We start from the raw sequence: 27,062 nt of genomic DNA on the forward strand, positions 1-27,062 counted from the left end.
AGTGTGGTGTGTATATGGAATGAGCTATTCACAGAGTGTGGTGTGTATATGGAATGAGCTTTTCACACAGAGTGTGGTGTGTATATGGAATGAGCTTTTCACAAGAGTGTGGTGTGTATATGGAATGAGTTTTCACAGAGTGTGGTGTGTATATGCAATGAGTTTTTCACAAATGTGTAGTGTGTATATGGAATGAGTTTTCACAGAGTGTGGTATGTATATGGAATGGGCTTTTCACACAGAGTGTGGTGTATATATGGAATGAGTTTTCACAGACTGTGGTGTGTATATGGAATGAGTTTTTCAGAGAGTGTGGTGTATATATGGAATGAGCTTTTCACAGAGTGTGGTGTGTAGATGGAATGAGCTTTTCAGAGAGTGTGGTGTATATATGGAATGAGCTTTTCACAGAGTGTGGTGTATATATGGAATGATTTTTCAAAGACTGTGGTGTGTATATGGAATGAGTTTTTCAGAGAGTGTGGTGTGTATATGGAATGAGCTTTTCACAGAGTTCGGTGTGTATATGGAATGAGCGTTTCACAGAGTGTGGTGTGCATATGGAATGAGCTTTTCACAGAGTGTGGTGTATATATGGACTGAGCATTTCACAGAGTGTGGTGTGTATATGGAATGAGCTTTTCACACAGAGTGTGGTGTGTATATGGAATGAGCTTTTCACACAGAGTGTGGTGTGTATATGGAATAAGATTTTCACAGAGTGTGGTGTTTATATGGAATGAGCTTTTCACAGAGTGTGGTGTGTATATGGAATGAGCTTTTCACAAGAATGTGGTGTGTATATGGAATGAGTTTTCACAGAGTGTGGTTTGTATATGGAATGAGTTTTCACAGAGTGTGGTGTGTATATGGAATGGGCTTTTCACACAGAGTGTGGTGTATATATGGAATGAGCTTTTCACACAGAGTGTGGTGTGTATATGGAATGAGCTTTTCACAGAGTGAGGTGTGAAAATGGAATGTGCTTTTCACAGAGTGAGGTGTGTCTATGGAATGAGCTTTTCACACAGAGTGTGGTGTGTATATGGAATGAGTTTTCACAGAGTGTGGTGTGTATATGGAATGAGCTTTTCACAGAGTGTGGTGTGTATATGGAATGTGCTTTTCACAGAGTGATGTGTGTATATGGAATGAGCTTTTAACACAGAGTGTGTTATGTATATGGAATGAGCTTTTCACAGAGTGTGGTGTGTATATGGAATGAGCTTTTCACAGTGTGTGGTGTGTATATGGAATGAGCTTTTCACAAGAATGTGGTGTGTATATGGAATGAGCTTTTCACACAGAGTGTGGTGTGTATATGGAATGAGCTTTTCACACAGAGTGTGGTGTGTATATGGAATGAGCTTTTCACAGAGTGTGCTGTGTATATGTAATGAGCTTTTCACAGAGTGTGGTGTGTATATGGAATGAGCTTTTCACAGAGTGAGGTGTGTCTATGAATGAGCTTTACACACAGAGTGTGGTGTGTATATGGAGTTAGCTTTTCGCAGAGTGTGGTGTGTATATGGAATGAGCTATTCACAGAGTGTGGTGTGTATATGGAATGAGCTTTTCACACAGAGTGTGGTGTGTATATGGAATGAGCTTTTCACAAGAGTGTGGTGTGTATATGGAATGAGTTTTCACAGAGTGTGGTGTGTATATGGAATGAGTTTTCACAGAGTGTGGTGTGTATATGCAATGAGTTTTTCACAAATGTGTGGTGTGTATATGGAATGAGTTTTCACAGAGTGTGGTGTGTATATGGAATGGGCTTTTCACACAGAGTGTGGTGTATATATGGAATGATTTTTCAATGACTGTGGTGTGTATATGGAATGAGTTTTTCAGAGAGTGTGGTGTGTATATGGAATGAGCTTTTCACAGAGTGTGGTGTGCATATGGAATGAGCTTTTCACAGAGTGTGGTGTATATATGGAATGAGCTTTTCACAGAGTGTGGTGTATATATGGAATGAGCTTTTCACAGAGTGTGGTGTATATATGGAATGAGCTTTTCACATAGTGCGGTGTGTATATGGAATGAGCGTTTCACAGAGTGTGGTATATATATGGACTGAGCATTTCACAGAGTGTGGTGTGTATATGGAATGAGCTTTTCACACAGAGTGTGGTGTGTATATGGAATGAGCTTTTCACACAGAGTGTGGTGTGTATATGGAATGAGTTTTCACAGAGTGTGTGGTGTGTATATGGAATGAGCTTTTCACACAGAGTGTGGTGTGTATATGGAATGAGCTTTTCACAGAGTGTGGTGCGTTTATGCAATGAGCATTTCACAGAGTGTGGTGTGTATATGGAATGAGCTTTTCACACAGTGTGTGGTGTGTATATGGAATGAGCCTTTCACAGAGTGTGGTGTGTATATGGACTGAGCTTTTCGCACAGAGTGTGGTGTGTCTATGGAATGAGCTTTTCACACAGAGTGTGGTGTGTATATGGAATGAGCTTTTCACAGAGTGTGGTGTGTATATGGAATGAGCTATTCACAGAGTGTGGTGTGTATATGGAATGAGCTTTTCACACAGAGTGTGGTGTGTATATGGAATGAGCTTTTCACAAGAGTGTGGTGTGTATATGGAATGAGTTTTCACAGAGTGTGGTGTGTATATGCAATGAGTTTTTCACAAATGTGTAGTGTGTATATGGAATGAGTTTTCACAGAGTGTGGTATGTATATGGAATGGGCTTTTCACACAGAGTGTGGTGTATATATGGAATGAGTTTTCACAGACTGTGGTGTGTATATGGAATGAGTTTTTCAGAGAGTGTGGTGTATATATGGAATGAGCTTTTCACAGAGTGTGGTGTGTAGATGGAATGAGCTTTTCAGAGAGTGTGGTGTATATATGGAATGAGCTTTTCACAGAGTGTGGTGTATATATGGAATGATTTTTCAAAGACTGTGGTGTGTATATGGAATGAGTTTTTCAGAGAGTGTGGTGTTTATATGGAATGAGCTTTTCACAGAGTGCGGTGTGTATATGGAATGAGCGTTTCACAGAGTGTGGTGTGCATATGGAATGAGCTTTTCACAGAGTGTGGTGTATATATGGACTGAGCATTTCACAGAGTGTGGTGTGTATATGGAATGAGCTTTTCACACAGAGTGTGGTGTGTATATGGAATGAGCTTTTCACACAGAGTGTGGTGTGTATATGGAATGAGCTTTTCACAGAGTGTGGTGTATATATGGACTGAGCATTTCACAGAGTGTGGTGTGTATATGGAATGAGCTTTTCACACAGAGTGTGGTGTGTATATGGAATGAGCTTTTCACACAGAGTGTGGTGTGTATATGGAATAAGCTTTTCACAGAGTGTGGTGTTTATATGGAATGAGCTTTTCACAGAGTGTGGTGTGTATATGGAATGAGCTTTTCACACAGAGTGTGGTGTGTATATGGAATGAGCTTTTCACAGAGTGAGGTGTGAAAATGGAATGTGCTTTTCACAGAGTGAGGTGTGTCTATGGAATGAGCTTTTCACACAGAGTGTGGTGTGTATATGGAATGAGCTTTTCACAGAGTGTGGTGTGTATATGGAATGAGCTTTTCACAGAGTGTGGTGTGTATATGGAATGAGCTTTTCACAAGAATGTGGTGTGTATATGGAATGAGTTTTCACAGAGTGTGGTTTGTATATGGAATGAATTTTCACAGAGTGTGGTGTGTATATGGAATGGGCTTTTCACACAGAGTGTGGTGTATATATGGAATGAGTTTTCACAGACTGTGGTGTGTATATGGAATGAGTTTTTCAGAGTGTGTGGTGTGTATATGGAATGAGCTTTTCACAGAGTGTGGTGTGTATATTGAATGAGCTTTTCAGAGAGTGTGGTGTATATATGGAATGAGTTTTCACAGACTGTGGTGTGTATATGGAATGAGCTTTTCACACAGAGTGTGGTGTGTATATGGAATGAGCTTTTCACAGAGTGTGGTGTGTATATGGAATTTGCTTTTCTCAGAGTGTGGTGTGTATATGGAATGAGCTTTTCACAGAGTGTGGTGTGTATATGGAATGAGCTTTTCACAGAGTGTGGTGTGTATATGGAATGAGCAATTCACAGAGTGTGGTGTGTATATGGAATGAGATTTCACAGAGTGTGGTGTGTATATGGAATGATCTTTTCACAGAGTGTGGTGTGTATATGGAATGAGTTTTCACAGTGTGGTGTGTATATGGAATGAGCTATTCACAGAGTGTGGTGTGTATATGGAATGAGCATTTCACACAGAGTGTGGTGTATATATGGAATGAGTTTTCACAGACTGTGGTGTGTATATGGAATGAGTTTTTCAGAGAGTGTGGTGTATATATGGAATGAGCTTTTCACAGAGTGTGGTGTGTAAATGGAATGAGCTTTTCAGAGAGTGTGGTGTATATATGGAATGAGCTTTTCACAGAGTGTGGTGTATATATGGAATGATTTTTCAAAGACTGTGGTGTGTATATGGAATGAGTTTTTCAGAGAGTGTGGTGTTTATATGGAATGAGCTTTTCACAGAGTGCGGTGTGTATATGGAATGAGCGTTTCACAGAGTGTGGTGTGCATATGGAATGAGCTTTTCACAGAGTGTGGTGTATATATGGACTGAGCATTTCACAGAGTGTGGTGTGTATATGGAATGAGCTTTTCACACAGAGTGTGGTGTGTATATGGAATGAGCTTTTCACAGAGTGTGGTGTGTATATGGAATGAGCTTTTCACAAGAATGTGGTGTGTATATGGAATGAGTTTTCACAGAGTGTGGTTTGTATATGGAATGAGTTTTCACAGAGTGTGGTGTGTATATGGAATGGGCTTTTCACACAGAGTGTGGTGTGTATATGGAATGATCTTTTCACTGAGTGTGGTGTGTATATGGAATGAGTTTTCACAGTGTGGTGTATATGGAATGAGCTATTCACAGAGTGTGGTGTGTATATGGAATGAGTTTTCACAGAGTGTGGTGTGTATATGGAATGAGCTTTTCACAGAGTGAGGTGTGAAAATGGAATGTGCTTTTCACAGAGTGAGGTGTGTCTATGGAATGAGCTTTTCACACAGAGTGTGGTGTGTATATGGAATGAGCTTTTCACAGAGTGTGGTGTGTATATGGAATGAGCTTTTCACAGAGTGTGGTGTGTCTATGGAATGAGCTTTTCACACAGAGTGTGGTGTGTATATGGAATGAGCTTTTCACAGAGTGTGGTGTGTATATGGAATTTGCTTTTCTCAGAGTGTGGTGTGTATATGGAATGAGCTTTTCACAGAGTGTGGTGTGTATATGGAATGAGCTATTCACAGAGTGTGGTGTGTATATGGAATGAGCTTTTCACACAGAGTGTGGTGTGTATATGGAATGAGCTTTTCACAAGAGTGTGGTGTGTATATGGAATGAGTTTTCACAGAGTGTGGTGTGTATATGCAATGAGTTTTTCACAAATGTGTAGTGTGTATATGGAATGAGTTTTCACAGAGTGTGGTATGTATATGGAATGGGCTTTTCACACAGAGTGTGGTGTATATATGGAATGAGTTTTCACAGACTGTGGTGTGTATATGGAATGAGTTTTTCAGAGAGTGTGGTGTATATATGGAATGAGCTTTTCACAGAGTGTGGTGTGTAAATGGAATGAGCTTTTCAGAGAGTGTGGTGTATATATGGAATGAGATTTTCACAGAGTGTGGTGTATATATGGAATGATTTTTCAAAGACTGTGGTGTGTATATGGAATGAGTTTTTCAGAGAGTGTGGTGTTTATATGGAATGAGCTTTTCACAGAGTGCGGTGTGTATATGGAATGAGCGTTTCACAGAGTGTGGTGTGCATATGGAATGAGCTTTTCACAGAGTGTGGTGTATATATGGACTGAGCATTTCACAGAGTGTGGTGTGTATATGGAATGAGCTTTTCACACAGAGTGTGGTGTGTATATGGAATGAGCTTTTCACACAGAGTGTGGTGTGTATATGGAATAAGCTTTTCACAGAGTGTGGTGTTTATATGGAATGAGCTTTTCACAGAGTGTGGTGTGTATATGGAATGAGCTTTTCACAAGAATGTGGTGTGTATATGGAATGAGTTTTCACAGAGTGTGGTTTGTATATGGAATGAGTTTTCACAGAGTGTGGTGTGTATATGGAATGGGCTTTTCACACAGATTGTGGTGTATATATGGAATGAGCTTTTCACACAGAGTGTGGTGTGTATATGGAATGAGCTTTTCACAGAGTGAGGTGTGAAAATGGAATGTGCTTTTCACAGAGTGAGGTGTGTCTATGGAATGAGCTTTTCACACAAAGTGTGGTGTGTATATGGAATGAGCTTTTCACAGAGTGTGGTGTGTATATGGAATGAGCTTTTCACAGAGTGTGGTGTGTATATGGAATGAGCTTTTCACAAGAATGTGGTGTGTATATGGAATGAGTTTTCACAGAGTGTGGTTTGTATATGGAATGAATTTTCACAGAGTGTGGTGTGTATATGGAATGGGCTTTTCACACAGAGTGTGGTGTATATATGGAATGAGTTTTCACAGACTGTGGTGTGTATATGGAATGAGTTTTTCAGAGTGTGTGGTGTGTATATGGAATGAGCTTTTCACAGAGTGTGGTGTGTATATTGAATGAGCTTTTCAGAGAGTGTGGTGTATATATGGAATGAGTTTTCACAGACTGTGGTGTGTATATGGAATGAGTTTTCACAGAGTGTGGTGTGTCTATGGAATGAGCTTTTCACACAGAGTGTGGTGTGTATATGGAATGAGCTTTTCACAGAGTGTGGTGTGTATATGGAATTTGCTTTTCTCAGAGTGTGGTGTGTATATGGAATGAGCAATTCACAGAGTGTGGTGTGTATATGGAATGAGATTTCACAGAGTGTGGTGTGTATATGGAATGATCTTTTCACTGAGTGTGGTGTGTATATGGAATGAGTTTTCACAGTGTGGTGTGTATATGGAATGAGCTATTCACAGAGTGTGGTGTGTATATGGAATGAGCTTTTCACAGAGTGAGGTGTGAAAATGGAATGTGCTTTTCACAGAGTGAGGTGTGTCTATGGAATGAGCTTTTCACACAGAGTGTGGTGTGTATATGGAATGAGCTTTTCACAGAGTGTGGTGTGTATATGGAATGAGCTTTTCACAGAGTGTGGTGTGTATATGGAATGAGCTTTTCACAAGAATGTGGTGTGTATATGGAATGAGTTTTCACAGAGTGTGGTTTGTATATGGAATGAATTTTCACAGAGTGTGGTGTGTATATGGAATGAGCTTTTCACAGAGTGTGGTGTGTATATGGAATGTGCTTTTCACAGAGTGAGGTGTGTATATGGAATGAGCTTTTCACACAGAGTGTGTTATGTATATGGAATGAGCTTTTCACAGAGAGTGGTGTGTATATGGAATGAGCTTTTCACAGTGTGTGGTGTGTATATGGAATGAGCTTTTCACAAGAATGTGGTGTGTATATGGAATGAGCTTTTCACACAGAGTGTGGAGTGTATATGGAATGAGCTTTTCACACAGAGTGTGGTGTGTATATGGAATGAGCTTTTCACAGAGTGTGGTGTGTATATGTAATGAGCTTTTCACAGAGTGTGGTGTGTATATGGAATGAGCTTTTCACAGAGTGAGGTGTGTCTATGAATGAGCTTTACACACAGAGTGTGGTGTGTATATGGAGTTAGCTTTTCGCAGAGTGTGGTGTATATATGGAATGATTTTTCAAAGACTGTGGTGTGTATATGGAATGAGTTTTTCAGAGATTGTGGTGTGTATATGGAATGAGCTTTTCACAGAGTGTGGTGTGCATATGGAATGAGCTTTTCACAGAGTGTGGTGTATATATGGAATGAGCTTTTCACAGAGTGTGGTGTATATATGGAATGAGCTTTTCACAGAGTGTGGTGTATATATGGAATGAGCTTTTCACAGAGTGCGGTGTGTATATGGAATGAGCGTTTCACAGAGTGTGGCGTGCATATGGAATGAGCTTTTCACAGAGTGTGGTGTATATATGGACTGAGCATTTCACAGAGTGTGGTGTGTATATGGAATGAGCTTTTCACAAGAATGTGGTGTGTATATGGAATGAGCTTTTCACAGAGAGTGGTGTGTATATGGAATGAGCTTTTCACAGTGTGTGGTGTGTATATGGAATGTGCTTTTCACAGAGTGAGGTGTGTATATGGAATGAGCTTTTCACACAGAGTGTGTTATGTATATGGAATGAGCTTTTCACAGAGTGTGGTGTGTATATGGAATGAGCTTTTCACAGTGTGTGGTGTGTATATGGAATGAGCTTTTCACAAGAATGTGGTGTGTATATGTAATGAGCTTTTCACAGAGTGAGGTGTGTATATGGAATGAGCTTTTCACACAGGGTGTGGTGTGTATATGGAAAGAGCTTTTCACAGAGAGAGGTGTGTCTATGGAATGAGCTTTTCACAGAGTGTGGTGTGTATATGGAATGAGCTTTTCACAGAGTGTGGTGTATATATGGACTGAGCATTTCACAGAGTGTGGTGTGTATATGGAATGAGCTTTTCACACAGAGTGCGGTATGTATATGGAATGAGTTTTCACAGAGTGAGGTGTGTCTATGGAATGAGCTTTTCACACAGAGTGTGGTGTGTATATGGAATGAGCTTTTCACAGAGTGTGGTGTGTATATGGAATGAGCTTTTCACAGAGTGTGGTGTGTATATGGAATGAGCTTTTCACAGAGTGTGGTGTGCATATGGAATGAGCTTTTCACAGAGTGTGGTGTATATATGGAATGAGCTTTTCACAGAGTGTGGTGTATATATGGAATGAGCTTTTCACAGATTGTGGTGTATATATGGAATGAGCTTTTCACATAGTGCGGTGTGTATATGGAATGAGCGTTTCACAGAGTGTGGCGTGTATATGGAATGAGCTTTTCACACAGTGTGTGGTGTGTATATGGAATGAGCCTTTCACAGAGTGTGGTGTGTATATGGACTGAGCTTTTCGCACAGAGTGTGGTGTGTCTATGGAATGAGCTTTTCACACAGAGTGTGGTGTGTATATGGAATGAGCTTTTCACAGAGTGTGGTGTGTATATGGAATGAGCTATTCACAGAGTGTGGTGTGTATATGGAATGAGCTTTTCACACAGAGTGTGGTGTGTATATGGAATGAGCTTTTCACAAGAGTGTGGTGTGTATATGGAATGAGTTTTCACAGAGTGTGGTGTGTATATGCAATGAGTTTTTCACAAATGTGTAGTGTGTATATGGAATGAGTTTTCACAGAGTGTGGTATGTATATGGAATGGGCTTTTCACACAGAGTGTGGTGTATATATGGAATGAGTTTTCACAGACTGTGGTGTGTATATGGAATGAGTTTTTCAGAGAGTGTGGTGTATATATGGAATGAGCTTTTCACAGAGTGTGGTGTGTAGATGGAATGAGCTTTTCAGAGAGTGTGGTGTATATATGGAATGAGCTTTTCACAGAGTGTGGTGTATATATGGAATGATTTTTCAAAGACTGTGGTGTGTATATGGAATGAGTTTTTCAGAGAGTGTGGTGTGTATATGGAATGAGCTTTTCACAGAGTTCGGTGTGTATATGGAATGAGCGTTTCACAGAGTGTGGTGTGCATATGGAATGAGCTTTTCACAGAGTGTGGTGTATATATGGACTGAGCATTTCACAGAGTGTGGTGTGTATATGGAATGAGCTTTTCACACAGAGTGTGGTGTGTATATGGAATGAGCTTTTCACACAGAGTGTGGTGTGTATATGGAATAAGATTTTCACAGAGTGTGGTGTTTATATGGAATGAGCTTTTCACAGAGTGTGGTGTGTATATGGAATGAGCTTTTCACAAGAATGTGGTGTGTATATGGAATGAGTTTTCACAGAGTGTGGTTTGTATATGGAATGAGTTTTCACAGAGTGTGGTGTGTATATGGAATGGGCTTTTCACACAGAGTGTGGTGTATATATGGAATGAGCTTTTCACACAGAGTGTGGTGTGTATATGGAATGAGCTTTTCACAGAGTGAGGTGTGAAAATGGAATGTGCTTTTCACAGAGTGAGGTGTGTCTATGGAATGAGCTTTTCACACAGAGTGTGGTGTGTATATGGAATGAGTTTTCACAGAGTGTGGTGTGTATATGGAATGAGCTTTTCACAGAGTGTGGTGTGTATATGGAATGTGCTTTTCACAGAGTGATGTGTGTATATGGAATGAGCTTTTAACACAGAGTGTGTTATGTATATGGAATGAGCTTTTCACAGAGTGTGGTGTGTATATGGAATGAGCTTTTCACAGTGTGTGGTGTGTATATGGAATGAGCTTTTCACAAGAATGTGGTGTGTATATGGAATGAGCTTTTCACACAGAGTGTGGTGTGTATATGGAATGAGCTTTTCACACAGAGTGTGGTGTGTATATGGAATGAGCTTTTCACAGAGTGTGCTGTGTATATGTAATGAGCTTTTCACAGAGTGTGGTGTGTATATGGAATGAGCTTTTCACAGAGTGAGGTGTGTCTATGAATGAGCTTTACACACAGAGTGTGGTGTGTATATGGAGTTAGCTTTTCGCAGAGTGTGGTGTGTATATGGAATGAGCTATTCACAGAGTGTGGTGTGTATATGGAATGAGCTTTTCACACAGAGTGTGGTGTGTATATGGAATGAGCTTTTCACAAGAGTGTGGTGTGTATATGGAATGAGTTTTCACAGAGTGTGGTGTGTATATGGAATGAGTTTTCACAGAGTGTGGTGTGTATATGCAATGAGTTTTTCACAAATGTGTGGTGTGTATATGGAATGAGTTTTCACAGAGTGTGGTGTGTATATGGAATGGGCTTTTCACACAGAGTGTGGTGTATATATGGAATGATTTTTCAATGACTGTGGTGTGTATATGGAATGAGTTTTTCAGAGAGTGTGGTGTGTATATGGAATGAGCTTTTCACAGAGTGTGGTGTGCATATGGAATGAGCTTTTCACAGAGTGTGGTGTATATATGGAATGAGCTTTTCACAGAGTGTGGTGTATATATGGAATGAGCTTTTCACAGAGTGTGGTGTATATATGGAATGAGCTTTTCACATAGTGCGGTGTGTATATGGAATGAGCGTTTCACAGAGTGTGGTATATATATGGACTGAGCATTTCACAGAGTGTGGTGTGTATATGGAATGAGCTTTTCACACAGAGTGTGGTGTGTATATGGAATGAGCTTTTCACACAGAGTGTGGTGTGTATATGGAATGAGTTTTCACAGAGTGTGTGGTGTGTATATGGAATGAGCTTTTCACACAGAGTGTGGTGTGTATATGGAATGAGCTTTTCACAGAGTGTGGTGCGTTTATGCAATGAGCATTTCACAGAGTGTGGTGTGTATATGGAATGAGCTTTTCACACAGTGTGTGGTGTGTATATGGAATGAGCCTTTCACAGAGTGTGGTGTGTATATGGACTGAGCTTTTCGCACAGAGTGTGGTGTGTCTATGGAATGAGCTTTTCACACAGAGTGTGGTGTGTATATGGAATGAGCTTTTCACAGAGTGTGGTGTGTATATGGAATGAGCTATTCACAGAGTGTGGTGTGTATATGGAATGAGCTTTTCACACAGAGTGTGGTGTGTATATGGAATGAGCTTTTCACAAGAGTGTGGTGTGTATATGGAATGAGTTTTCACAGAGTGTGGTGTGTATATGCAATGAGTTTTTCACAAATGTGTAGTGTGTATATGGAATGAGTTTTCACAGAGTGTGGTATGTATATGGAATGGGCTTTTCACACAGAGTGTGGTGTATATATGGAATGAGTTTTCACAGACTGTGGTGTGTATATGGAATGAGTTTTTCAGAGAGTGTGGTGTATATATGGAATGAGCTTTTCACAGAGTGTGGTGTGTAGATGGAATGAGCTTTTCAGAGAGTGTGGTGTATATATGGAATGAGCTTTTCACAGAGTGTGGTGTATATATGGAATGATTTTTCAAAGACTGTGGTGTGTATATGGAATGAGTTTTTCAGAGAGTGTGGTGTTTATATGGAATGAGCTTTTCACAGAGTGCGGTGTGTATATGGAATGAGCGTTTCACAGAGTGTGGTGTGCATATGGAATGAGCTTTTCACAGAGTGTGGTGTATATATGGACTGAGCATTTCACAGAGTGTGGTGTGTATATGGAATGAGCTTTTCACACAGAGTGTGGTGTGTATATGGAATGAGCTTTTCACACAGAGTGTGGTGTGTATATGGAATGAGCTTTTCACAGAGTGTGGTGTATATATGGACTGAGCATTTCACAGAGTGTGGTGTGTATATGGAATGAGCTTTTCACACAGAGTGTGGTGTGTATATGGAATGAGCTTTTCACACAGAGTGTGGTGTGTATATGGAATAAGCTTTTCACAGAGTGTGGTGTTTATATGGAATGAGCTTTTCACAGAGTGTGGTGTGTATATGGAATGAGCTTTTCACACAGAGTGTGGTGTGTATATGGAATGAGCTTTTCACAGAGTGAGGTGTGAAAATGGAATGTGCTTTTCACAGAGTGAGGTGTGTCTATGGAATGAGCTTTTCACACAGAGTGTGGTGTGTATATGGAATGAGCTTTTCACAGAGTGTGGTGTGTATATGGAATGAGCTTTTCACAGAGTGTGGTGTGTATATGGAATGAGCTTTTCACAAGAATGTGGTGTGTATATGGAATGAGTTTTCACAGAGTGTGGTTTGTATATGGAATGAATTTTCACAGAGTGTGGTGTGTATATGGAATGGGCTTTTCACACAGAGTGTGGTGTATATATGGAATGAGTTTTCACAGACTGTGGTGTGTATATGGAATGAGTTTTTCAGAGTGTGTGGTGTGTATATGGAATGAGCTTTTCACAGAGTGTGGTGTGTATATTGAATGAGCTTTTCAGAGAGTGTGGTGTATATATGGAATGAGTTTTCACAGACTGTGGTGTGTATATGGAATGAGCTTTTCACACAGAGTGTGGTGTGTATATGGAATGAGCTTTTCACAGAGTGTGGTGTGTATATGGAATTTGCTTTTCTCAGAGTGTGGTGTGTATATGGAATGAGCTTTTCACAGAGTGTGGTGTGTATATGGAATGAGCTTTTCACAGAGTGTGGTGTGTATATGGAATGAGCAATTCACAGAGTGTGGTGTGTATATGGAATGAGATTTCACAGAGTGTGGTGTGTATATGGAATGATCTTTTCACAGAGTGTGGTGTGTATATGGAATGAGTTTTCACAGTGTGGTGTGTATATGGAATGAGCTATTCACAGAGTGTGGTGTGTATATGGAATGAGCATTTCACACAGAGTGTGGTGTATATATGGAATGAGTTTTCACAGACTGTGGTGTGTATATGGAATGAGTTTTTCAGAGAGTGTGGTGTATATATGGAATGAGCTTTTCACAGAGTGTGGTGTGTAAATGGAATGAGCTTTTCAGAGAGTGTGGTGTATATATGGAATGAGCTTTTCACAGAGTGTGGTGTATATATGGAATGATTTTTCAAAGACTGTGGTGTGTATATGGAATGAGTTTTTCAGAGAGTGTGGTGTTTATATGGAATGAGCTTTTCACAGAGTGCGGTGTGTATATGGAATGAGCGTTTCACAGAGTGTGGTGTGCATATGGAATGAGCTTTTCACAGAGTGTGGTGTATATATGGACTGAGCATTTCACAGAGTGTGGTGTGTATATGGAATGAGCTTTTCACACAGAGTGTGGTGTGTATATGGAATGAGCTTTTCACAGAGTGTGGTGTGTATATGGAATGAGCTTTTCACAAGAATGTGGTGTGTATATGGAATGAGTTTTCACAGAGTGTGGTTTGTATATGGAATGAGTTTTCACAGAGTGTGGTGTGTATATGGAATGGGCTTTTCACACAGAGTGTGGTGTATATATGGAATGAGCTTTTCACACAGAGTGTGGTGTGTATATGGAATGAGCTTTTCACAGAGTGAGGTGTGAAAATGGAATGTGCTTTTCACAGAGTGAGGTGTGTCTATGGAATGAGCTTTTCACACAGAGTGTGGTGTGTATATGGAATGAGCTTTTCACAGAGTGTGGTGTGTATATGGAATGAGCTTTTCACAGAGTGTGGTGTGTATATGGAATGAGCTTTTCACAAGAATGTGGTGTGTATATGGAATGAGTTTTCACAGAGTGTGGTTTGTATATGGAATGAATTTTCACAGAGTGTGGTGTGTATATGGAATGGGCTTTTCACACAGAGTGTGGTGTATATATGGAATGAGTTTTCACAGACTGTGGTGTGTATATGGAATGAGTTTTTCAGAGTGTGTGGTGTGTATATGGAATGAGCTTTTCACAGAGTGTGGTGTGTATATTGAATGAGCTTTTCAGAGAGTGTGGTGTATATATGGAATGAGTTTTCACAGACTGTGGTGTGTATATGGAATGAGTTTTCACAGAGTGTGGTGTGTCTATGGAATGAGCTTTTCACAGAGTGTGGTGTGTATATGGAATTTGCTTTTCTCAGAGTGTGGTGTGTATATGGAATGAGCAATTCACAGAGTGTGGTGTGTATATGGAATGAGATTTCACAGAGTGTGGTGTGTATATGGAATGATCTTTTCACTGAGTGTGGTGTGTATATGGAATGAGTTTTCACAGTGTGGTGTGTATATGGAATGAGCTATTCACAGAGTGTGGTGTGTATATGGAATGAGTTTTCACAGAGTGTGGTGTGTATATGGAATGAGCTTTTCACAGAGTGAGGTGTGAAAATGGAATGTGCTTTTCACAGAGTGAGGTGTGTCTATGGAATGAGCTTTTCACACAGAGTGTGGTGTGTATATGGAATGAGCTTTTCACAGAGTGTGGTGTGTATATGGAATGAGCTTTTCACAGAGTGTGGTGTGTATATGGAATGAGCTTTTCACAAGAATGTGGTGTGTATATGGAATGAGTTTTCACAGAGTGTGGTTTGTATATGGAATGAATTTTCACAGAGTGTGGTGTGTATATGGAATGAGCTTTTCACAGAGTGTGGTGTGTATATGGAATGTGCTTTTCACAGAGTGAGGTGTGTATATGGAATGAGCTTTTCACACAGAGTGTGTTATGTATATGGAATGAGCTTTTCACAGAGAGTGGTGTGTATATGGAATGAGCTTTTCACAGTGTGTGGTGTGTATATGGAATGAGCTTTTCACAAGAATGTGGTGTGTATATGGAATGAGCTTTTCACACAGAGTGTGGAGTGTATATGGAATGAGCTTTTCACACAGAGTGTGGTGTGTATATGGAATGAGCTTTTCACAGAGTGTGGTGTGTATATGTAATGAGCTTTTCACAGAGTGTGGTGTGTATATGGAATGAGCTTTTCACAGAGTGAGGTGTGTCTATGAATGAGCTTTACACACAGAGTGTGGTGTGTATATGGAGTTAGCTTTTCGCAGAGTGTGGTGTATATATGGAATGATTTTTCAAAGACTGTGGTGTGTATATGGAATGAGTTTTTCAGAGATTGTGGTGTGTATATGGAATGAGCTTTTCACAGAGTGTGGTGTGCATATGGAATGAGCTTTTCACAGAGTGTGGTGTATATATGGAATGAGCATTTCACAGAGTGTGGTGTGTATATGGAATGAGCTTTTCACACAGAGTGTGGTGTGTATATGGAATGAGCTTTTCACAGAGTGTGGTGCGTTTATGCAATGAGCATTTCACAGAGTGTGGTGTGTATATGGAATGAGCTTTTCACACAGTGTGTGGTGTGTATATGGAATGAGCCTTTCACAGAGTGTGGTGTGTATATGGACTGAGCTTTTCGCACAGAGTGTGGTGTGTCTATGGAATGAGCTTTTCACACAGAGTGTGGTGTGTATATGGAATGAGCTTTTCACAGAGTGTGGTGTGTATATGGAATGAGCTATTCACAGAGTGTGGTGTGTATATGGAATGAGCTTTTCACACAGAGTGTGGTGTGTATATGGAATGAGCTTTTCACAAGAGTGTGGTGTGTATATGGAATGAGTTTTCACAGAGTGTGGTGTGTATATGCAATGAGTTTTTCACAAATGTGTAGTGTGTATATGGAATGAGTTTTCACAGAGTGTGGTATGTATATGGAATGGGCTTTTCACACAGAGTGTGGTGTATATATGGAATGAGTTTTCACAGACTGTGGTGTGTATATGGAATGAGTTTTTCAGAGAGTGTGGTGTATATATGGAATGAGCTTTTCACAGAGTGTGGTGTGTAGATGGAATGAGCTTTTCAGAGAGTGTGGTGTATATATGGAATGAGCTTTTCACAGAGTGTGGTGTATATATGGAATGATTTTTCAAAGACTGTGGTGTGTATATGGAATGAGTTTTTCAGAGAGTGTGGTGTTTATATGGAATGAGCTTTTCACAGAGTGCGGTGTGTATATGGAATGAGCGTTTCACAGAGTGTGGTGTGCATATGGAATGAGCTTTTCACAGAGTGTGGTGTATATATGGACTGAGCATTTCACAGAGTGTGGTGTGTATATGGAATGAGCTTTTCACACAGAGTGTGGTGTGTATATGGAATGAGCTTTTCACACAGAGTGTGGTGTGTATATGGAATGAGCTTTTCACAGAGTGTGGTGTATATATGGACTGAGCATTTCACAGAGTGTGGTGTGTATATGGAATGAGCTTTTCACACAGAGTGTGGTGTGTATATGGAATGAGCTTTTCACACAGAGTGTGGTGTGTATATGGAATAAGCTTTTCACAGAGTGTGGTGTTTATATGGAATGAGCTTTTCACAGAGTGTGGTGTGTATATGGAATGAGCTTTTCACACAGAGTGTGGTGTGTATATGGAATGAGCTTTTCACAGAGTGAGGTGTGAAAATGGAATGTGCTTTTCACAGAGTGAGGTGTGTCTATGGAATGAGCTTTTCACACAGAGTGTGGTGTGTATATGGAATGAGCTTTTCACAGAGTGTGGTGTGTATATGGAATGAGCTTTTCACAGAGTGTGGTGTGTATATGGAATGAGCTTTTCACAAGAATGTGGTGTGTATATGGAATGAGTTTTCACAGAGTGTGGTTTGTATATGGAATGAATTTTCACAGAGTGTGGTGTGTATATGGAATGGGCTTTTCACACAGAGTGTGGTGTATATATGGAATGAGTTTTCACAGACTGTGGTGTGTATATGGAATGAGTTTTTCAGAGTGTGTGGTGTGTATATGGAATGAGCTTTTCACAGAGTGTGGTGTGTATATTGAATGAGCTTTTCAGAGAGTGTGGTGTATATATGGAATGAGTTTTCACAGACTGTGGTGTGTATATGGAATGAGCTTTTCACACAGAGTGTGGTGTGTATATGGAATGAGCTTTTCACAGAGTGTGGTGTGTATATGGAATTTGCTTTTCTCAGAGTGTGGTGTGTATATGGAATGAGCTTTTCACAGAGTGTGGTGTGTATATGGAATGAGCTTTTCACAGAGTGTGGTGTGTATATGGAATGAGCAATTCACAGAGTGTGGTGTGTATATGGAATGAGATTTCACAGAGTGTGGTGTGTATATGGAATGATCTTTTCACAGAGTGTGGTGTGTATATGGAATGAGTTTTCACAGTGTGGTGTGTATATGGAATGAGCTATTCACAGAGTGTGGTGTGTATATGGAATGAGCATTTCACACAGAGTGTGGTGTATATATGGAATGAGTTTTCACAGACTGTGGTGTGTATATGGAATGAGTTTTTCAGAGAGTGTGGTGTATATATGGAATGAGCTTTTCACAGAGTGTGGTGTGTAAATGGAATGAGCTTTTCAGAGAGTGTGGTGTATATATGGAATGAGCTTTTCACAGAGTGTGGTGTATATATGGAATGATTTTTCAAAGACTGTGGTGTGTATATGGAATGAGTTTTTCAGAGAGTGTGGTGTTTATATGGAATGAGCTTTTCACAGAGTGCGGTGTGTATATGGAATGAGCGTTTCACAGAGTGTGGTGTGCATATGGAATGAGCTTTTCACAGAGTGTGGTGTATATATGGACTGAGCATTTCACAGAGTGTGGTGTGTATATGGAATGAGCTTTTCACACAGAGTGTGGTGTGTATATGGAATGAGCTTTTCACAGAGTGTGGTGTGTATATGGAATGAGCTTTTCACAAGAATGTGGTGTGTATATGGAATGAGTTTTCACAGAGTGTGGTTTGTATATGGAATGAGTTTTCACAGAGTGTGGTGTGTATATGGAATGGGCTTTTCACACAGAGTGTGGTGTATATATGGAATGAGCTTTTCACACAGAGTGTGGTGTGTATATGGAATGAGCTTTTCACAGAGTGAGGTGTGAAAATGGAATGTGCTTTTCACAGAGTGAGGTGTGTCTATGGAATGAGCTTTTCACACAGAGTGTGGTGTGTATATGGAATGAGCTTTTCACAGAGTGTGGTGTGTATATGGAATGAGCTTTTCACAGAGTGTGGTGTGTATATGGAATGAGCTTTTCACAAGAATGTGGTGTGTATATGGAATGAGTTTTCACAGAGTGTGGTTTGTATATGGAATGAATTTTCACAGAGTGTGGTGTGTATATGGAATGGGCTTTTCACACAGAGTGTGGTGTATATATGGAATGAGTTTTCACAGACTGTGGTGTGTATATGGAATGAGTTTTTCAGAGTGTGTGGTGTGTATATGGAATGAGCTTTTCACAGAGTGTGGTGTGTATATTGAATGAGCTTTTCAGAGAGTGTGGTGTATATATGGAATGAGTTTTCACAGACTGTGGTGTGTATATGGAATGAGTTTTCACAGAGTGTGGTGTGTCTATGGAATGAGCTTTTCACAGAGTGTGGTGTGTATATGGAATTTGCTTTTCTCAGAGTGTGGTGTGTATATGGAATGAGCAATTCACAGAGTGTGGTGTGTATATGGAATGAGATTTCACAGAGTGTGGTGTGTATATGGAATGATCTTTTCACTGAGTGTGGTGTGTATATGGAATGAGTTTTCACAGTGTGGTGTGTATATGGAATGAGCTATTCACAGAGTGTGGTGTGTATATGGAATGAGTTTTCACAGAGTGTGGTGTGTATATGGAATGAGCTTTTCACAGAGTGAGGTGTGAAAATGGAATGTGCTTTTCACAGAGTGAGGTGTGTCTATGGAATGAGCTTTTCACACAGAGTGTGGTGTGTATATGGAATGAGCTTTTCACAGAGTGTGGTGTGTATATGGAATGAGCTTTTCACAGAGTGTGGTGTGTATATGGAATGAGCTTTTCACAAGAATGTGGTGTGTATATGGAATGAGTTTTCACAGAGTGTGGTTTGTATATGGAATGAATTTTCACAGAGTGTGGTGTGTATATGGAATGAGCTTTTCACAGAGTGTGGTGTGTATATGGAATGTGCTTTTCACAGAGTGAGGTGTGTATATGGAATGAGCTTTTCACACAGAGTGTGTTATGTATATGGAATGAGCTTTTCACAGAGAGTGGTGTGTATATGGAATGAGCTTTTCACAGTGTGTGGTGTGTATATGGAATGAGCTTTTCACAAGAATGTGGTGTGTATATGGAATGAGCTTTTCACACAGAGTGTGGAGTGTATATGGAATGAGCTTTTCACACAGAGTGTGGTGTGTATATGGAATGAGCTTTTCACAGAGTGTGGTGTGTATATGTAATGAGCTTTTCACAGAGTGTGGTGTGTATATGGAATGAGCTTTTCACAGAGTGAGGTGTGTCTATGAATGAGCTTTACACACAGAGTGTGGTGTGTATATGGAGTTAGCTTTTCGCAGAGTGTGGTGTATATATGGAATGATTTTTCAAAGACTGTGGTGTGTATATGGAATGAGTTTTTCAGAGATTGTGGTGTGTATATGGAATGAGCTTTTCACAGAGTGTGGTGTGCATATGGAATGAGCTTTTCACAGAGTGTGGTGTATATATGGAATGAGCTTTTCACAGAGTGTGGTGTATATATGGAATGAGCTTTTCACAGAGTGTGGTGTATATATGGAATGAGCTTTTCACAGAGTGCGGTGTGTATATGGAATGAGCGTTTCACAGAGTGTGGCGTGCATATGGAATGAGCTTTTCACAGAGTGAGGTGTGTCTATGGAATGAGCTTTTCACACAGAGTGTGGTGTGTATATGGAATGAGCTTTTCACAGAATGTGGTGTGTATATGGAATGAGCTTTTCACAGAGAGTGGTGTGTATATGGAATGAGCTTTTCACAGTGTGTGGTGTGTATATGGAATGTGCTTTTCACAGAGTGAGGTGTGTATATGGAATGAGCTTTTCACACAGAGTGTGTTATGTATATGGAATGAGCTTTTCACAGAGTGTGGTGTGTATATGGAATGAGCTTTTCACAGTGTGTGGTGTGTATATGGAATGAGCTTTTCACAAGAATGTGGTGTGTATATGTAATGAGCTTTTCACAGAGTGAGGTGTGTATATGGAATGAGCTTTTCACACAGGGTGTGGTGTGTATATGGAAAGAGCTTTTCACAGAGAGAGGTGTGTCTATGGAATGAGCTTTTCACAGAGTGTGGTGTGTATATGGAATGAGCTTTTCACAGAGTGTGGTGTATATATGGACTGAGCATTTCACAGAGTGTGGTGTGTATATGGAATGAGCTTTTCACACAGAGTGCGGTATGTATATGGAATGAGTTTTCACAGAGTGAGGTGTGTCTATGGAATGAGCTTTTCACACAGAGTGTGGTGTGTATATGGAATGAGCTTTTCACAGAGTGTGGTGTGTATATGGAATGAGCTTTTCACAGAGTGTGGTGTGTATATGGAATGAGCTTTTCACAGAGTGTGGTGTGCATATGGAATGAGCTTTTCACAGAGTGTGGTGTATATATGGACTGAGCATTTCACAGAGTGTGGTGTGTATATGGAATGAGCTTTTCACACAGAGTGTGGTGTGTATATGGAATGAGCTTTTCACACAGAGTGTGGTGTGTATATGGAATGAGTTTTCACAGAGTGTGTGGTGTGTATATGGAATGAGCTTTTCACACAGAGTGTGGTGTGTATATGGAATGAGCTTTTCACAGAGTGTGGTGCGTTTATGCAATGAGCATTTTACAGAGTGTGGTGTGTATATGGAATGAGCTTTTCACACAGTGTGTGGTGTGTATATGGAATGAGCTTTTCACACAGTGTGGTGTGTATATGGAATGAGCTGCTGGTGGAAATGAGACAGGTACCATGGTAAAGTTTTGTTCTGGTTTGCTATTAGTTGTTACGTGATTATATTAAGCTCTCTCTCCCAGCAGACAGGAGATTTAAATGCCTGAAGGATATATCACTGGGCTCAGGGGCAGCTTCTGTCTCACCGTCATAAGTCCATTGAATCGTCCCCTAGTTCTTTAACAAGGACTCTTGACCTCAGAGTCTACCTTGTCAAGGCCTTGCACCTCACTGTTTGCCAGCACTGCTTTTTCTCTTCAACTGTGATATTTTACTCGACATTCTGTTACTGTTTTCCCACATACTACCTCAACGCATTGCCGTGATGAAATGACCTGTAAGGATGGCAGCAAACCGAAGTTTTTCACTGTAGCTTGGTGCATGTGACAATAAACCAATTTATTCATTATAAATGCTTTTCTTTTCATTTGTAGTCCAGCAAAGAAAGAAAAGTTCAGCAAAATAGATTTGCATTTAATTAACTTCATTCTTTTTCGTCTAACTGGGCTACGTTGCTGATACTCACATATTGTGGGTTGTAGTAGGCGGGGCCTAGCGATGTGTCTCTAGAAGGAGGTTGGTGTCTGGACAGAGCACCATTTTCAGCCTCTTCGTAGCCGTAGGACTGGCTTGGTGCAGGAATCGATGGTGCACTAGCAGCAGGGCTCGTTACTAACTGCAGTGGAGAGAAGAGAAAACCATCATCTTTATACTGACAGCACACAGCCATGATTATTGTTCAATTGAAATTAGACAATGGATCCTTATCAATGTGATAATCTGAGCTTGCACATAACCTGCAATGACACTATCAGATTTACCAGTTTATTATGGAAGATAGAGTCATAGTACTGATTCAAGTTAACTATGAACTTCCCTTGCACGATAAAGGTGATTTCTTGCTCAACCTCATAACGGCATTTAAGCCTTACTGGTCTAACTTCCCTGCACTTTCTCTGCAGCTGTAACTCTACATTATACATTTTGTTTTGCTTTCCCTTTGTGCTACTTCAGTGTATATATCAACAGGACTGGAGAAGGTCTCGGTCCAAAACGTCAACTGTACTCTTTTCCATAGATGCTGGCTGGCCTGTTGAGTTCCTCCAGCATTTTGTGTGTGTTCCTTAGAAAAGAACTTGAGAGTTATGCTTTCCCTCACATTTATTGCATTGCACAGTGTTACAGCATATCCAAGCTTGGATTTTGTGCATGCTGGCAAATTTCCTCATCTACCACATCTGGAGTTCATGCTGCTCTCGGTATCAGTGCTGGGGCTGATTCCTGAGATGAGAGGGTTATCTTGTGAGGAGAGGTGAACAAGACTGGTTCAGTGTTGGGGGTACAAATGTTTAAAAGACAGTAGGACAGATGCATAGTCAGGCAACTTTTAGAGGTTAATGCGCTAAATGCAGGCAAATGGGACTAAACCAGGAAGACACCTTGATTGCAGATACAAGAGATTCTGCAGATGAAATCTTGAGTAATGCACACAAAAAGCTGGAGGAACTCAGCAATCAAGCAGCATCAATGGAAGAGAATAAACAGTCAAAGCTTCGGGCCAAGACACTTCATCCAGACTCAGCCAGAAACTTCATCTGTATACCTCCCTCCTTAGATGCTCCCTGACTTGTTCAGTTCCTTCACTGTTTTGTGCGTGTGATGGTATGGACGAGTTGAGCCAAAGGACCGGTTTCCATGCTGTTTAACTCTGACTCTAGAGAATGAGGGATGATCTGATTAAAACATACAAAATTCTTATGAATTTCAGAGTTGAGGCTTCCACTGGACGATGTGCCAAGGGAGGGGTGGGGTAGCATCATAGGCTCCAGAAATAAGAGGTCAGCCATAAGAAGAAATACTACCGAGAGAGACCGGTAAATATTTGAAATGCTTTGAGCAAACACAAGGAAATCTGCAGATGCTGGAAATTCAAACAACACACACAAAATGCTGGTGGAACACAGCGGGCCAGGCAGCATCTATAGGGAGAAGCACTGTCGACGTTTCGGGCTGAGACCCTTCGTCTTTATAAATAGACCTGATTCTGACTCCGATTATGACAGAGGGTCGTAATTTAGTCAGCTCCGTCTTGGGTACTAGCCTACCAAATACCCAGGACATCTTCAAAGGACAGTGTCTCAGAAAGGCAGTGTCCATTATTAAGAACTCCCAGCACCCAGGGCATGCCCTTTTCTCACTGTTACCATCAGGTAGGAGATACAGAAACATGAAAGCATGCACTCAGCGATTTAGGAACAGCTTCTTCCCCTCTGCCATCCGATTCATAAATGGACATTGAACACTACCTCACTTTCTTAATATATATTATTTCTGTTTGTGCACGATTTTTAAGCTATTCAATATACATATACTTTAACTGATATACTTATTTTTTGCTCTTTCATATTAGGCATTGCATGGAACTGCTGCTGCTAAGTTAAAAAATCTCACAGCACATGCCACTGATAATAAACTTGATTCTGATTCCGATTTTACTGAATGATTTACCAGAAACAGGGGACCAAATGGCTTATTCATGTTCTATTTGTCATCCCTTTAATTTCACTCAAACTTTTTCTTTGCTGGTAATTTCTGAAGACGTGCTTTAAATAGACTGTGCATCTAAGCAGACTCTGTTGATGAAACAGACTGCTGTAAAATAGATTCAGCAATAAAATAAGTTCTGCAGTAAGATCCTGCGGTTAAATAGATTCCGCAGTAAAACAGATGCTGCTATAAAGTGGGCCCAGCTGTTTCGTGGATAAATAAACACAGTTGAATAGAAACAATGTTTTCAGTTATAAATCCTGCCAGAAAGCCCTCCCTGCTTCCAACCCACTGGTAACACAGTGGGATCAAAAATTAGTTACTTTCATAGAACCACCAAGTAGAAATTGAGGCTGCTATGCCATAGAAACATTATCAATATCCTTTATATGCAGCCATATGACTGATGGAGAAGGTCCACATTCTAGAGCTACGAAAGGAAGAGATTAGAGCTCACCACCGTGCAGTGTGGCTTGAGTGCTTTCGTCATTTTCTCAGCAAGGTTCATTGGGTACACATCGTAGGAACAAGGTCCTGGTAAGTCTGCACCAGCTTCTTTGAAACGGGCCTCCCTGTTCTTCATGCTCTGCCCTCCTTTGATATGCTCCTGAAATTCACAACATGGAGAACTGCAACACTGCGTCTTACTTACACTAAGAAACTCAGGTGGAGAGACCTATGCAAAACCTACCCGTATTTCCACTTAATACACGAGTTTAGAACCTAGTTTGGTGCCAGCTGCAAACAATGTACATATCCAATCTTATATCCTGCCTCTCAAAATTTATTACTTACTTTTCATTAACTTAATGCACATCACTGCTGTTGCTAGCAGGTTTTTAATCAAGTGTACGTCCACCAAGGTAACAAAAGCCTTTCAAAACTCTTCACAATTAAAATTCAGACAAGATTCACCAGCAAAAAGGAGATGAGATAAGGAATGTTCAATAGCACATAGCCAATTATGATCTGGAACACAGTTTTTAGAAAAAAGAAGTGTGAGATGAGTCAGTAATTCTTTCAATTCCCAGCACAGTCACGCAGGGCCAGAAAGACACCAGGTGCACTCTGTACTTCTTATGGCTCCAAAGAGAGAGACCTGATTGCTTTTATGCTTTGAATAAAAGGTTGCATCAATACCTGGAGCTGTAACTCTGATAGCTCAATACCAGCTTAGAAACCAAAGTCAAAGCTGGGCTTCTTGTTATATGCTTATGTACATGCATATATAAATGCAATGAAAAACTTACTTACAGCAGCATCATGGGCACATGACATCATATAAGCAGCATTAACAAGAAAAAAAAAACATAAAACAAGTTTGAATTATACAAAACTTATGAAAGAAAGAGCACAATTAGAACTAAAAAAACAAAGTCCATTTTAATGCAAAGTGATCAAAATGGTCATCGTGTTATTAAACTGCAGTGATCAGGGTTTTGACAGTTGGTTCAAAAACAAATGGCTGAAGGGAAGTAGTTGTGTTTGAACCTGGTGGTGTGGGTCTTCAAACTTCTGTACTTCCTGCTCAATGGGGGGGAGGAGGGGGAGATCGACCCCTTTCAGAGTAAGTGCTCTGCCTGACCCAAAACTGCATATTTTATACACTAAAGATCAAAGGACAATTCAGGCTAAGGTCACAGGACAATTCCATTTTTACAATGCTTCCTTTGAACTACATGTAACAGTTTCAAATGCCTGGATTTTTCCCACCATCACACCTCCCCCTTCGCACCTACATTACAGACACCCAAATACACACAAGTAACAATATTGAATCAGCATTGTTTGTTCTTCCAATTAACTTGGTTCACGGCTCTTTGGAACCCATTGATCAGAGCTGCATTTTAAACTTAATCCACAATTCACATTCAAATCTGAATGCTGGTGGTTGAAGTCAGTTAAAATTAATTGCTACATGTGCTAACCCAAAAAAATCACTACCACATGTTCACCATCCTTCCCCTTCCTGAAGTCAATAATCAGCACTTTAGTTTTTCCTGACATTGAGCAATGGTTTTTTTCTTCAGCAACACTGAAACAGGTGTCCACCAATCCAATGCCTCAAAAGATCATTGCAAAATTTCCAATTCAAGTCCCACCAAGACAGATGACAAATTTAAATGCAATTAAATTCTGGAGAAGTTAGAACTTAAGATACCCCATAAAGCAATTGAATTGTCCGAAAGAATAAGCTGCCTTGCTAAGTGGTCTTTAGAGAAGAAAATTTGCTCTCCTTACACATCTTGGTCAATAAGTGACTCCAGGCACTCAGCCATGTGATTAATACTTAACTGACCGCCCCCCCCCCCACTTTATAATGGCCCATCAAGGATTAGCAGAATGGTTGACAGGTAGGGGGTTGCAAGTGTGAACAAAAGGGGCGTTTCTGGTTGGCTGCTGATAACTACTGGTATTCCTCAGGGGTCAGTATTGGAACCACTGCTTTTCACATTGTTTGTCAATGATTTAGATAATGGAATTGATGGTTTTGTTTGCAGAGGACACGAAGATAGGTGGAGGGTAGGTAGGGCCGAGGAGGCAATGCAATTGCAGCAGGACTTAAACAAATTGGAAGAATGGGCAAAAAGTGGCAACAACACACACAAAATGCTAGTAGAACACAGCAGGCTAGGCAGCATCTATAGGGAGAAGCGCTGTCGACGTTTCAGGCCGAGACCCTTCAATACTGACCCCTGAGGAATACCAGTAGTTATCAGCAGCCAACCAGAAATGGCCCCTTTTGTTCACACTTGCAGCCCCCTGCCTGTCAACCATTCTGCTAATCCTTGATGGGCCATTATAAAGTGGGGGGGGCGGTCAGTTAAGAATTAATCACATGGCTGAGTGCCTGGAGTCACTTATTGACCAAGATGTGTAAGGAGAGCAAAGTGGCAGATGGAATACAGTGATGGGAAATGTATGATAATGCATTTTGGTAAAAGAAACAATAGTGCAGATATTCTAAATGGGGAGAAGGTTCAAACATCAGAGGTGCAGAGGTGATTTAGGAGTCCTCGTGCAAGACTCAGAAAGCTAATTTATAGGTTGTGTCTGTGGTAAAGAAGGCAAATGCAATGTTGGCATTTATTTCAAGGTGAATAGAATATAAAAACAAGGAGATAATGCTGAGCCTTTATAAGACACTAGTCAGGCCGTACTTGGAGTACTGTCAACAGTTATAGGCTGCATATCTCAGAAAGGATGTGTTGTCGTTGGAGAGAGTCCAGAGAAGGTTCCAAGGATGATTCCAGGAATGAAAGAGTTAACATGCTTAGAGCACTTGGCAACTTTGGGC

The 27,062-nt window shown here is 40.4% G+C and overlaps 1 protein-coding gene across 2 annotated transcripts in view; it reads right to left on the minus strand.

Moving 5' to 3' along the window:
• The window catches only part of stpg2 (sperm-tail PG-rich repeat containing 2), a 591,496-nt gene that overhangs the window by 541,884 nt on the left and 22,550 nt on the right, over positions 1-27,062 (minus strand). For both annotated transcript variants that reach the window (XM_059965434.1, XM_059965433.1), the window contains exons 3-4: positions 24,222-24,371; positions 21,744-21,893 (exon numbers count right to left, since the gene is read on the minus strand). In XM_059965434.1, the coding sequence (XP_059821417.1) occupies positions 21,744-21,893; positions 24,222-24,371 (300 nt within the window). The remainder of the gene's footprint in view (positions 1-21,743; positions 21,894-24,221; positions 24,372-27,062) is intronic.

Source organism: Hypanus sabinus, chromosome 3 (assembly GCF_030144855.1).
Source record: "Hypanus sabinus isolate sHypSab1 chromosome 3, sHypSab1.hap1, whole genome shotgun sequence".
Taxonomy (NCBI): Eukaryota; Metazoa; Chordata; class Chondrichthyes; order Myliobatiformes; family Dasyatidae; genus Hypanus; species Hypanus sabinus.